Source organism: Lepus europaeus, chromosome 21 (genome assembly GCF_033115175.1).
Source record: "Lepus europaeus isolate LE1 chromosome 21, mLepTim1.pri, whole genome shotgun sequence".
NCBI classification, from domain to species: domain Eukaryota; kingdom Metazoa; phylum Chordata; class Mammalia; order Lagomorpha; family Leporidae; genus Lepus; species Lepus europaeus.
This window is the reverse complement of record NC_084847.1, coordinates 16,937,859-16,952,233: the sequence shown is the minus strand read 5'-3', so window position 1 is coordinate 16,952,233 and position 14,375 is coordinate 16,937,859. Positions and strand designations below refer to the sequence as shown.

The window sequence follows — 14,375 nt, the reverse complement described above, 5'->3', positions numbered from 1 at the left end:
TAAAGGGGTTAGTTAGCATGGAATTTTGCCAATTGCATATACTCAGTCTCCATGAGTTTAAAAGAATTTTTAAAGGACTTATTAGCAAGACTGAGAGGGAAGAATGAAGGGAGAGAGTGAAAGAAAGCACAAGAGCCAGAGCCAGAGCCACAGGCAGAGCCAGACCCAGAGGCAGAGCCAGGGCGAGTGTTATCCCTTTGGCTGTTTTACTCCCCAAATGCCTGAAATAGCCAGGACTGATCCAGGCTGGAGCCAGGAGCTCAATCCAGGTCTCCCACATAGGTGGCAGAAACCCAGCTCCCTTAGGCATCATTGCTGCCCCCCTACCCCCACTCCCTGATCTGCATTAGCAAGAACCTGAAATCAGGATCCATGGCAGAGTATCAAACCCAGGTATGTGATATGGGACATGGCCTAAATGACTGCCTCATTAAAAAGAAAAAAAATTTTAAGTTAATTTGAGAGGCAGAAAGAGAGAGGTGAGGAGTTATTTTTTATTATACACTACAAACCCATGAGTCATTTTCTCTAAAGGTTTTTTTTTTTTTTTTTTTTTTTTTTTTTTTTTTTTGACAGATGTTGGAAACTCAAATACCTACCTGGAACTAGGCAGGTAATATTAATAAGTAAAATTTGGCTTCTGGACTAAGGCTGCCTTGTTGCACTTGTGTTCTTTTTTTTTTTTTTTTTTTTTAATTTTTTTTTTTTTTTTTTTTTTGACAGGCAGAGTGGACAGTGAGAGAGAGAGAGACAGAGAGAAAGGTCTTCCTTTTTGCCGTTGGTTCACCCTCCAATGGCCGCCGCGGTAGCGCGCTGCGGCCGGCGCACCGCGCTGTTCCGATGGCAGGAGCCAGGTGCTTCTCCTGGTCTCCCCTGGGGTGCAGAGCCCAAACACTTGGGCCATCCCCCACTGCACTCCCTGGCCATAGGGCAAGCCGGCGCCGCGGCTCACTAGGCTAATCCTCCGCCTTGCGGCGCCGGCACACCGGGTTCTAGTCCCGGTCGGGGCACCGATCCTGTCCCGGTTGCCCCTCTTCCAGGCCAGCTCTCTGCGTGGCCAGGGAGTGCAGTGGAGGATGGCCCAAGTCCTTGGGCCCCGCACCCCATGGGAGACCAGGAGAAGCACCTGGCTCCTGCCATCGGATCAACGCGATGCGCAGGTCGCAGCGCGCCTACCGCGGCGGCCATTGGAGGGTGAACCAATGGCAAAAGGAAGACCTTTCTCTCTGTCTCTCTCTCTCACTATCCACTCTGCCTGTCAAAAAACAAACAAACAAACAAACAAACAAAAAAAAAAAACAGCCGAAAACTCAAAGGCACTGATTCTTGAGACTTTACTGCAGGGAACTCTCTCTCTCTCTCTCTCTCTCTCTCACTCACAAACACACACACCCTCCATTCCACAGTCTGTCATGGGGTCCAGATTTTGGTATTTTTAAAAACATTCCCCAGGTGACTCTGCTATTCTTTCCTGTTGTAGATTCACTGAGATGCCAAGAGAAAGACTTAGCAAACAGAGAAAAGGTCCAACAAGAACCTACCTCCAGATCCAGTTCAGATGGTTTGCTTTCCTTACTTTCTATTTCCATCTCTTGCTGTAACATCACATTGATTTGTTGTTCTGGACTCATAGGTCTGCTTCCTGGGAGGGTCAAAGATTGTTCCACTTCCTTCTTCATGGGTAGTGAGGTGGAGGTGCTGCCGGCCAAGCTGATCCTGAAAAGCAGACACAGCTCAGCCATTGGTGCTTGGTGTCAGGCCTACTTTCTTCAACCCAGGAAGTGTGGTTCTGTAATAGCAGCCTTGTGTCATCTATCAGTATAGGTTTATACTTCAAATATGCCCTTAATACTCAACAATTCACGTGTGTGTCAGTACTGGCTTTGCTCAGTTGGTTATTTTTTAAAAAGTGTTTTTATTTACTTATTTTAATTTTATTTAAAAGGCAGAGAAACACAGACAAAAAGACAAAAGTCCTCTATCCATTGTTCACTCCATGAGATGCCTGCAATAAGCAGCCAGAGCTAGGCCAGGAACCTGAACTCAACTGGGTCTCCCATTTGGGTGGCAGGGACCCAAGCATTTGAACCATCACCACTGCCTCCCAGGGTGTGCATGAGCAGGAGGCTGGAATTAGGAAGCGAGCCAAGACATGAAGCCAGGCATTCTGATATGGGATGCAAGGCATCCCAAGTGCTATCTTATCAGGGCAACAAACACATGCCCAGTTAATTTATGTTTAGAGCCTAAAATTTGGAGGTTTAAGCAATTGGTGGAAAAATCATGAGTCACTGGGTATGTGACTGCTCTGGTGCCGAGCAGCAGTGCAAGCTTCAATGAGTTGGTTCATCCTAAGTCCCTAGATTCTCTGATCCCCACAGTGACATCTTACCCAATGGAATCCTCTTTGTCTCTGGAAGAAAGCTTCATTTTCTTCTTGATGGGCTCTGATGGGCTTTTACTTGCTGGAAAATAGAGAAGGAAGGCATCAGTGATTGGCAGAGGCCTTGGGCCATTCTGTCCACAGGTGTGTGACTTTTGGAATAAGCCAGGGACCAAAGATGGTGTGGTGAGATGAGGCAGAAGATGCAGGCTCTAGTCCCATTTTTATCACTAATCACCCGTGTGACCCCAATCCATCACGCTGGGCCTCAGCTTCCCCAACTGTAAAATGGGGATGAATATAGCTTCTTTTCATTTACACACTGGACAAGTATTAATAACTACCTGGTCGATTCACTTCCCAGCACTGTATACTCTATTTTCTAACTACTAGTGGTTATATTATTGTTTAATATTTCTTATTAAACAGACTCAGGCTTTTAAACTTAGTGTGTTTATTATTAAAATAAAAATTTTTTAAATTATTTACTTGAGAGGCAGAGAGACACACAGACACACAGACAAAGACACACAGACAAAGAGACAGACAGACAGACACATAGGCACAGAATGCACCTACCCACTGGTGCACTGTTCAAATACTGGCAATAGTTAGGGCTGGGCCTGTGCCAAAGCCAGGGTCCAGGAACTTAATTCAGGTCTCCCACTTGGGCGGCAAGAACTCAATCACTTGAGTCATCACTGCTACCTTCCAGGGTCTGTATTAGTAGGAAGATGGAATCGGGAGCCAGAGCCAAGTATTGATCCCAGACACTCCAATACAGGACACAGATACCCCAACAGGTATAACCACTATGCCAAATAGCTGCTGCTTTTCAAGGAAAGAATTTCACATGGCTAGTCCAAATGGAAAAACCAGTATCACTTGCAATAAATAGAAGGTAACTACAAATAAATTCAATAAAAATATAAAAACTATGTTATTAGACTAGCTAGTAACCTTTATTTGCTATAGTCTCTAGTCTGAGGAATTAATAAGTAATAGAGAAGTGTTAAAGACATACTAATATAAAATCGATACTTTGGGTGAATCAAGTGAGTTGAACACTCCAAGCTAAGATGTATTTTGAGTTCATATTTACATGTTCTCAAAATACTCGAAACAGAATAATAACAGACAAAATACTCTTTAAAAATAAAAAGACACTGTATTCATTGTTCAACAAAATGTCCTTCTATATGATTCAAAAACAAGCAGTGTGAAATAAAAGTCATAAACTCAGCTTCTAGGTGCAGAAGCAGGTAGAAGTCAGGAGCTGGGGCTGAGTCAGGCCAAAGCCATGAACCAAGAACTGCATTTAGGTCTCCTATCTGGTTGTTAGGGACTCAAGTACTTGAGCCATCATTTGCTGCTTCCCAAGAGCATTAGCAGGTAGCTGGATTCAAAGTGAAGTAGGTGGGCTGGCACTGTGGCGCAGCAGGTTAAAGCCCTGGCCTCCCATATGGGTGCTGTTTCAAGACCTGGCTGTTCCACTTCCCATCCAGCCATTGCGGCCAATTGGGGAGTGAACCATTGGATGGAAGACTTCTCTCTCTCTCTCTCTCTCTCTGCCTTGCCTCTCTCTGTGTAACTCTGGCTTTCAAACATAAGTCTCTGGACATCATGATCTTGGGCATTTGGGGAATGTTTGATGTATATCCTTGAAATTGGAACATGCAAAGATAACATCTTAGAAATGGTGCATGTATTTAATAAACAAATAGCATTGCTAAGAACCACTTAGAAACATAAATCCTTGGCCGGCGCCGCAGCTCAATAGGCTAATCCTCTGTTTGCGGTGCCGGCACCCCAGGTTCTAGTCCCAGTTGGGGCACCGGATTCTGTCCCAGTTGCCCCTCTTCCAGTCCAGCTCTCTGCTGTGGCCCAGGAAGGCAGTGGAGGATGGCCCAGGTCCTTGGGCCCTGCACCTGCATGGGAGACCAGGAGGAAGCACCTGGCTCCTGGCTTTGGATCAGCGCGGTGTGCTGGCCGCAGCGTGCCGACCACAGTGGCCATTGGGGGGTGAACCAACGGAAAAGGAAGACCTTTCTCTCTGTCTCTCTCTCTCTCACTGTCTACTCTGCCTGTCCAAAAAAAAAAAGAAACATAAATCCTCCAAGTGTGATGAAAAGACTATGATCATTGAACAGACTAAGCAATTGGTCAGGGGGATAGGGGAGCAGGAGACTACATGTAGAATTCAATAGAAAATCTGAAACTAAAAAAAATAAGACTTACTATACATGATAAATTCAAGACTGAAAAAACTGAAGAGAAACTTAGTGAACCAGAAGATGTAATTGAGGAATTCACCCAAATAAAGTAGAGAGAGGAATGAAACAAGAAAATGAGCTTGAGAGAGATTAAGGGTTTCCAAAATATGTCTAAGAAAAAATTACAAAAGTATGCTCTGATATATATATGAACTTGGTGGGATTAAGAACATCAGTATATGTAAGATACTGTGGAGAGCAATTTCTAAGAGTACTTCTAGTATTATGCCTCTGTGGAACCTCCTTCCCTTGAATGTTGGCTAGATCAGTGCCTCGATTCAAACAGAATATGGCAGAAGTGATAGGATGTCCCCTCTAATATTAAATTCCAAAAGTCATAGTGGATTCTGTCTTGCTGGCTTTCTCTGACCTGCTCTTTCCCTCACTTGCCATAAGGAAGCCAGAAGCTATACTGTGAACTGCCCTATGGAAAGGCCCTCATGACAAGCAGCTGATATCTATGGCCAACAGCCAGCAAGGACCTGAGGTTGTCAGTAAGTCTGGAAGAGGTTTCCTTAGCCTTTATATGACTGTGCCTTGGTTGACACCTTGATTACAGGCTTGTGACAGACCCAAATGTCCAAATTCCTGCCCCATAGAAACTGTAAGATAAACAGTAGTTGTTTTAAGCCACAAAGTTATGCGGGCAATTTGTCATGGAGTAATCAATAACGCAAGTACACAAAATAGTGCTTGGTGTATGTAAGTTGTCCATAAATGTTAGATACTACAATCATTGCCATTGCATAGATGAAGAGAATAAAGCTCAATGAAGTTATCCCAAAGGTAGCTGCGATCCAACTAGAACACAGGGTTAGAAAGTTTCACACCAAAGCCCACTTCTACACAGGTATTGTACACTGCCACAAGTACCTGATGGTAGCTGGTGGTCAGCCTTGACCCTAGGGACACTGATGGTAGCTGGCTGGTAGATTTTCTGCAGGTCTTTCAGCTTTAGGTCTCGGGCCATCAAGGAGTAGTTGTTGCCAATGGTGTCACTGGGTCGACGGTGGTGATGCTGCTCTTTGAAGGGCACAGCCAGAGTCCATGATGTACGTTGCATCAAGGGAGGGTAAATGCTGTGTGACATGATGGTCTAACGGAGGAAATGCACAGTGAAACATGACAAGGGATACCTCTACTTCCTACACACTCAGTGGAAATAGCTTCTGAATGGACATCAATTGTACTTCTCTGACTACTGTGATCATAATTTCTGATGTCAGGGGAAACAGCAGGCATGAAAAATAACTTTGTGAGCCTTGCCTTTATTCCTTATGAGCATGGCTAGAAAGTAGGTATATTTACCTTCACTTTACGATTAAGATGCAGAAGTTCACAGAGTTTAGATAACATAGCAGGTGAGTGGGAAGGCCAGATTCGAACTCACTTTTGTATGAGAGCATAGATCTTTCTCCCACACTTGCTGCAGCCTCTCTTGGTAGCAGAAATGACCAAAGCAGCTAATTTCACTTGTGAAATCTGACGTCAGTCCTCCACTACCCACGAGTACCTGTTGAATACCTAGAGAGGCAAGGTGTGTTCTCTACTTTGTCACCCTCAACAGAAGAGCTGACAGCCAGGCAAACATACCTGATAGAGTTCAGAGGGTTCTTCATTAGCAGAGGCAGGCAGAGGGGGTAGCTCTGGTCTCATCTGGGAGTGGCTCATGTGATGTATTGAGTCACTTCTGGTGAACTGTGTGGTATGGGAAGAAAGCCAATCCTTAGAAATTAGGAAATATTTTCAAGCCTTTGAAGTTGGTTGGGATTAAAGAGCTCCCCCAAAAATGTTTTAGGTACAGAGGGTTCTCCATAACACACCCTTCTCTTCCCATCCATTATATATGGTTTGTTTTTTAAACATCAGTGTGCCTCTTCTTCAGCATCTTCTGCTTGGCTCCCCATCTATGAGCAAACTCAGATATTCACCTCTCACTGGGAAGTGTTCAGATTCTGAGGGCATCTCCTCAGGCACTCTATCTTAAGGTGTCATTAAAAGAGGGTGACTTTTAAAAATGGACTCTTGCATCTCACATATAGAACAGAAATTTGATCAGGTAGTAGCACCGATTACATTTTATGTGTGTTTAATATACATAAGCAACTCTATGTGCTTCATGTGAAAAGGAAAAACATCATTTAAACAGTGTGGATATTTGAATCCACTATTCCATTCAGGGAGTATATACTTGGGAGTGAACTTGTATCTTCCACAGAAAGCCTCAGTCCCTGAGTGCCTTTCTACCTCTCCTGAACAGAGCTGAAAGCAACTGCAGTGTTGAAGGGTATCATGTGTGTTTTTGTCTTAAGATTCAGCCTTTATATGCAGGACAACTACTTGGCACTGTGATGGAGCAACCATTGGCCTGGACTTACTGAGATGTGTTGCTGTACAGCACTTCAAAGGTTTGAGAGATTCTCAAGGGCAATTTTGTTCTCTGTGACTTTCACCTTTGGCAATGATTTTGGACTTAACTCTTATAAGATGAAACATTATTGCATCAATTTATTTGAAAAAATCATTCAAAATAATTGGTGGGTGGTGGGGGTGGAAGACAGATACATGACTCAGCCATTCGCAGTGTGCCAGCTCCCATGGCCCACCAACCCCTCACTGCTGACTCAAGTTAACCTCCATTATCTCCCTTGGAACATCTACTTCATCAGATAACAACAACAGCAATAATATCTACCATTATTTCAAATTACTAAGGGCCAGGCACAACATTATGAGATTTTCTTATGCCTACATTCTAGCTTAAGAAATCAAGATTCAGAGAAGGTAGGAAAACCTCCCAGTCGCATAATAGGCCAATTTGTTTTCTAAGTCAGTAGCTTCTAAATATATATATATTACTCTGCATCCTGCCGACACTTTGGAAATAGCAAATGTCACACGGAAAATCACTTTAGGAAGGCTGTGGATCTTAAAATTAAACATAAACAGGTAAACACATAAAGATATGTACTCAGCCTGGGATTTTTAAAAACAGAATGGTTCACTGATCTCATGGCCTAAGTTAGTGGTTCTCAGAAATTTTGGCCAATCAGATTCACTCATGGCACTTTATTAACTATAGGAATGCCTGAGCTCACAAACTGAAAGTTAAGGCTGTCAGTATTTCATCTTTGGAAGCAAGAAGGTTATGTGGTCAATAGAAAATCTTTCCTTTGGCCTAGCTTTTAAATCTGTTTCAAATAAAAATCTTCATTAAAAAAGCAACAAGCAAATACCACAAACTTCAAACATCCTGAGTGAGTTACAATAAGATTAAGAGTGGAACCCTGACCTTCAGCAGTCAAGGACGATATTAACATTACTTGGGAGGTATCTTGGCATTCATGTTTCTGCTTAGTGTGGGGTGAACCTGATTTTCAGCCCTCATACCAATTGGGAAGTTATTCTTTCAAAAAAAAAAAAAAGAATATAACCCCAATGGACAGAACTGGCTCTGTTTCAATTTTGATCTATGTTGTAATGTGTGGAGGATCACAGCTCGTGGCTCCAGGGCAAGGCATGTGCAACAGGCCTGACCAATTAAGAATACTCCATTCTTTTATACACAGTGATTGACTGGTTCAGGGAGAAGTAAGTGACCCCAGCTGGGTTGATACAGTGTTCCCTAACATTTTCTCCAGACCTAGTCAGGAAGAGGCACTCCCTTTTTACTAGTCACTGTGAGAATGTTTATGACTGGTGTTCCCAACATCTACCTTTGCGTTATGGAGAGGAAAGTCTGCCTTATAATAAAGCCAACATAAAAGAAAGCAGAGCCACAAGAAGGAGAAATAACAGCACTCAGACTAGACAACAGACACACCACATCATGCAAATAGATAAATCATTCTTGGGATAACAAAGAAAGAAAACCATGAGAATTGTGTAGATCACAATGAGGAGAAGCAGAAACTGAGCAGAAATAAATAAAATTTTGAAGTAGTTCAGAGGTATAGACTGAGTCGTTGACTATACAGAGTCATATTCTAACAGCAGAAAACATCTCAGTCCATGGGACAGGAACACCCGAATCACACATAAGGCCAGCAGATCTAGAAACCAATCCTAGGACACAGCAAAGGGAGTTCTGTTGACCAGGCAGAGAATTCTCTGAGGCACCTTGAAGGAGAGGAGATGAAGATTTTTGTAAGGACCACTTGGCAATGAAAAATGGTTTGTTAAAAATACTAAGGTTTAAGTTTTCTCTTTAGTAAATTACAAGGAGTTTTCACTTTAGGGCATGAGCCTGGTTATGATCAACAAATCCACTTGATAAAATTTCAATGTTAAGTGCTCATCTGGGCATTTCTCTGTATGGTAATCTAGTGGATTTTGGTTTTTACAATTAGGATTATTATGGTTAGATTGAGTAGAATGGTACTAGATTGAGTAGAATGGGCTACTTAATTTTTATTACATGCGATGTCTGCATATTCATGGAGGCAGATCCCAAATACTTGTCTGAGGACCTGCTACACCAGAATCACTTGGGTCTTAGTTTGAAATATAAATTCTAGTGCTTCACTCCAAATCTTTTGGATCAAAAATATTTTGTGGTGGGGCTAAAACTCTTATGTTTTTGGGGCTGGCGCTGTGGCGCAGCAGATTAAAGCCCTGGCCTGAAGCATCAGCATCCCATATGGGCACCGGTTTTAGCCCCAGCTGCTCCTCTTCCCATCCAGCTCTCTACTATGGCCTGGGATAGCAGTAGAAGATGGCCCAAGTTCCTGGGCCCCTGCACCCGCATGGGAGACCTGGAAGAAGCTCCTGGCTCCTGGCTTTGGGTTGGTGAAGCTCCGGCCGTTGCAGCCATCTGGGGACTGAACCAGCGGATGGGAGACCTCTCTCTCTGTCTCTACCTCTCTCTGTAACTCTGTCTTTCAAATAAATAAAATAAATCTTAAAAAAAAAAACTCTTATGTTTTAAAGATATTTCCAGAATATTCTGGTGTGTAGCCAGAGTTGGGACTTGTTGGTTGGAATATTTGGCTGAATGGCCTCAGAAGAGAAGGAAAAAGAGCAAATAGGTGCCTCTTCCTGAATTTTTAACAGCAAAACTTGAAGATGCCTAAAAGTCTAATTCAGCAAAAAAAAAAAAAAAAAAAAAAATCACATTTCAAAACACACATCATAAAAATGTGATTAACATACCTGCTCAGTCAATGGAATCTAACATGTTAATTGCTCTGTGATCAAAGAATCCCCTTTCCCATATTTACTCTTATTCCCTACATGCTGAAAATACAGGCAAAAAAAAAAAAAAAAAAAAAGACACGTCTGCCATAAATCTCACACCTACCTTCTGAATTGAGCAATTCCTGTCGCTCATGGTGTCCACTCTAATTGTGCCTATGAAAAAATAAATGTTGAGCTCTCAGCTTCTCCAGGAACAGGAGCTCCTCTCCTATCCAGTTGCTCTGAAATTCACATTTCCTTATAGCACCAAGAGAACAACACCAACGACGGAACTTTCTGAAAGTTCTGTTCGCAGGGCTGCGTCTATGAGGTCATAGACTTCAGTCCTCTGAGGAGTTAACGTGTTAGAAGACGACAGAAAGGGAAACTGGAGAATGAAGGCGCAGCACTGGGATTTTGAAGGCTTTTTGCCCTGGTTTCTACTCTTCAAGCAATGGTCCCTCTTCCTTTCCCTTGTGTGGCTCCTCGCTTGGAACTTTTCCAGGAACACACAGGGTGGAGTTCACTGCAGAGGAAGAATTGAAGCAGAGTTACATGTCAATACAGAGACCAGGGAGAAATCACTACCCCAAACAACCCCCCAGCAACCTACATTCTTCTCCTTCCTCCTCCCTGGATCGTTTTAACACTGATGGAGGTTGTACCCCCAGGGCCAGTAACCAAGCTTCAGCGTCTGTTGCTAAGGAGAGGAGGGACTTCTGCTAAGCCTTCGTACAAGGCCGGGCTTGACCTAGCTCCATGTCTGGGTGTCTGCCTTTTCTGGGGATCCAGCTGGGCAGCAGGAAGTGTTTATAATAGAAAGGTAGATGGGAGGGAGTTTTGCAATAGCAGCAAGAAATTGTGCCTCCAGAAAGGTCTAAAAGCACAGGGTATGATGGTGAAGGTCTTGGGATCAAGAATTCAGAGTTCTGGCTTCAGATCCTGCTCTTCCCGTTAATTAGCTGTGTGACTTTAGGCAAGTTGCTGCATCTCTCCAAGTCCATCTGTAATAATGTGAGTACCTAACTCACTGGGCTGGTCTCTGAAGATTGAATAAGACAATACTTATACAGCAATCTGCACATGCTAGAAGGATGACTAACAATTCATCCCAGTTTGTCTGGAACCTTCTGGTTTTTTTTTTTTAACTTTATTTAATAAACATAAATTTCCAAAGTACAGTTTATGGATTACAATGGCTTTCTCCCCCCCATAACTTCCCTCCCACCTGCAACCCTCCCATCTCCCGCTCCCTCTCCCCTTCCATTCACATCAAGATTCATTTTCAATTATCTTTATATACAGAAGATCAATTTAGCATATATTAAGTAAAGATTTCAAAAGTTTGCACCCACACAGAAACACAAAGTGTAAAATACTGTTTCAGTACTAGTTATAGCATTAATTCACATTCAACAACACATTAAGGACAGAGATCCTACATGAGAAGTAAGTGCACAGTGACTCCTGTTGTTGACTTAACAAACTGACACTCTTGTTTATGGCGCCAGTAACCACACTAGGCTCTTGTCATGAATTGCCAAGCCTATGGAAGCCTTTTGAGTTCGCTGACTCTGATCTTATTTAAACAAGGTCATAGTCAAAGTGGAAGTTCTCTCCTCCCTTCAGAGAAAGGTACCTCCTTCTTTGATGGCCCATTCTTTCCACTGGGATCTCACTTGCAGAGATCTTTCATTTAGATGTTTTTTTTGTTTTTTTTTTTTGTTTTTTTTTTTTTTTTGCCAGAGTGTCTTGGCTTTCCATGCCTAAAACACTCTCATGGGCTCTTCAGCCAGATCCGAATGCCTTAAGGGCTGATTCTGAGGCCAGACTGCTGTACTATACAGCAGTAAAAAACAATGAAATCCAATCATTTACAACAAAATGGAGGAATCTGGAAAACATCATGCTGAGTGAAATAAACCAGTCCAAAAGGGATAAATATCATATGTTCTCCCTGATCAGTGACAACTAACCGAGCACCAAAAAGGAAACCTGTTGAAGTGAAATGGACACTATGAGAAACAGTGACTTGATCAGCCCTTGTCCTGACTGTTGATGAACAACTTAATACTTTATCCCTTTTAGTATTTTTTTTGTCCTACTTAATATTATTGGTTGAACTCTAATTAACACACAATTATTCTTAGGTGTTTAAATTTAACTGAAAAGTGATCTCTGTTAAATATAAGAGTGGGAATAAGAGAGGGAGGAGATGTACAATTTGGGACATGCTCAATCTGACTTGCCCCAAATGGTAGAGTTAGAAACGTGCCAGGGGATTCCAATACAATCCCATCAAGTTGGCATGGACCAATGCCATCTCACTAGTCCAAGTGATCAATTTCAGTTCACAATTGCTCATAATGATAGGATTGAGAGTCAAAGAGATCACATAAACAAGACTAGTGTCTGTTAATACTAATAGAATTAAGAAGGAGAGAATGATCCAACATGGGAAGCGGGATACACAGCAGACTCAGAACAGCAGATGTTCTTCTGGGTTTTAACACCACCAAGGCTACATCTGGGGACCCTGGGATAGTTTGGTCAACTGACACAGCAGGCACTCTGTAGATGTTGTGGCTAATATCAGTATTATTAGAAACACAGCAATTCAAGCACACATACTCACATACACAAGTACTCACACACAAGGGACGATAGTAGCTGCTGCTCCAATGTTCAAAGCACACATTACATGCTGCTTTCAGAGTTGTCTCAAAACAAAGCTTGACTTACTGTTTTTAGGTTCCATGCTTGCCTATCTGTTTTTTTTTTTTTTCATTTAATTTTCCCCAAACTCCATGATGTCCCCATTTTATGAATAAGAAAACCCAAATTGAGAGAGATGATATTCCCAAGTTGACCTGGCTCATAAGTAGCTTCAATACAATCTGAACTCTTTCCTGAAGACACTGTGTCCAGTTGCTTTATGGAAACCACCAAGCCCCTGTCCAGAACACAAACATTTCTGATATTTGGTGAAGAGTACTGGCACAGCACTGAGTACTTCCATTTCTCCCTTTTCTTACCCTTTCCTTGTAATTGATCCACACTGTCACAATAACCCTGAGCTGTTTCATCACTTAACATTATCAAACTCTCCCATAAAGTATATACATTTTGGAATACACGAGCCAGGGTATGGGCTTGAGACTTTTAGACAGAAATAGGGTTATTTTCAGGCTTGCTTTATTGGGTGTGAAACCTCATTTTCAAAAAAAAAAAAAAAAAGTGACTAATCCAATGAGCTGAAGAACTAGAATGGGCTAGGTAAGTGCCATGGAGCCCCGTGACTGTGTGTGTGAGCTCCCATCCGAAATTTAGTGTCCTTTAAGTTTATCTGTGTTCAAAAACATTAAATCCATACTACTGGCTTCTGTTGATTAGGAGTAGTGCTAAGCTCTTAGTGAATGAACATCACTTCTCTGAATCACATCAACAACCCTAAAGATAATTATAATTATTCCAAGTGTTATGGTTGAGGAAACTATGACACTAAATAACCTGTCTATTGTCACTCAGTTATGTCAACAGCAAAGCTGGAACTTGAACCTGTTTGTGAAGTTTGTTCTGTAGCTTTAATCAAAACCCTACATACATGTAGCTTGAGAAAGATGAAAAGTAAATAAAATTCCTGGCAGAAGAGACTGAAAGTGCCATCTCCCTCCCCCAGCCACCTCAACTTCACCGGTATTGTCATCTGATTTAACTTCATGTGGTAATTCCCAATACAAGCTGTATACCACAAGTTCTATAACCCCTCAACTACAAGTGCCTAGGGTTGCCAGATAAAATACAGGGTGCCCTGTTAAATTAGAATTGCAGATAAACACTTTTTCAAGTAAAAGAACTTTTAGTATAAGTATAACCCACTCAACATTTGGACGTAGTTCCACTAAAAAGCTATCACTTGTGTACTTGAAACTGATATTTGACTAAGTGTGCTACATGTTTATTTGCTACAGCTGGCAAGATGGGGCAGAGAAAGGTCATCTAGGTTCTAGGCTGTCCCCATCTCTATAGCATTAACACTTTAGGGTCTCTATCTCTTCCTGGGAAGTTTACATATTTTTAATTCACAGCCCAGTGCTCTTGGAAAATCTTTTCTGAAGCCTAAAATTATTGCTTAACTGGAGCAAATATCTTTGTCCGTTGGGGCTGCTATACCAAAGTACCACAATCTGGGTGACCACAGACATTCACTTCTCAGCTTTGGAGGCCGGCAGTCTAAGATCAGGGTGCCAGCATAGTAGGGTTCCAGTGAGGACTCTCTTCTGGGTTGTAGCCTGCCAACTTCTCCTTGCATCCTTTTGTGATAGAAAGGGGGCTGGAGGGACCTCTAATTCCCTTTGAGATGGGCACTGATCTCATTTATAAGGTCTCCACTTGTATTACCTAAGCATCTCCCAAAGGCTCAACTTTTAATACTATCAAATTGGGCATTAGGATTTCTTCTTTATTTTACTAATTTGAAAGACAGAGGGACAGGGGGAAGGAGGGGGGAGAGGGAGAGAGAGAGAGAGAGAGAGAGAGAGAGA

The 14,375-nt window shown here is 42.3% G+C and overlaps 1 protein-coding gene across 1 annotated transcript in view; it reads right to left on the bottom strand.

The window, feature by feature from the left end:
• DNAH3 (dynein axonemal heavy chain 3) overlaps positions 1-10,013 on the bottom strand; it is a 176,547-nt gene extending 166,534 nt beyond the window's left edge. The window contains exons 1-5 of the mRNA XM_062180013.1: positions 9,956-10,013; positions 6,250-6,354; positions 5,530-5,752; positions 2,393-2,465; positions 1,542-1,716 (exon numbers count right to left, since the gene is read on the bottom strand). Coding sequence (XP_062035997.1) covers positions 1,542-1,716; positions 2,393-2,465; positions 5,530-5,752; positions 6,250-6,354; positions 9,956-9,985 — 606 coding nt within the window. The 5' untranslated portion in view covers positions 9,986-10,013. The remainder of the gene's footprint in view (positions 1-1,541; positions 1,717-2,392; positions 2,466-5,529; positions 5,753-6,249; positions 6,355-9,955) is intronic.
• Positions 10,014-14,375: the final 4,362 nt, after the last annotated feature.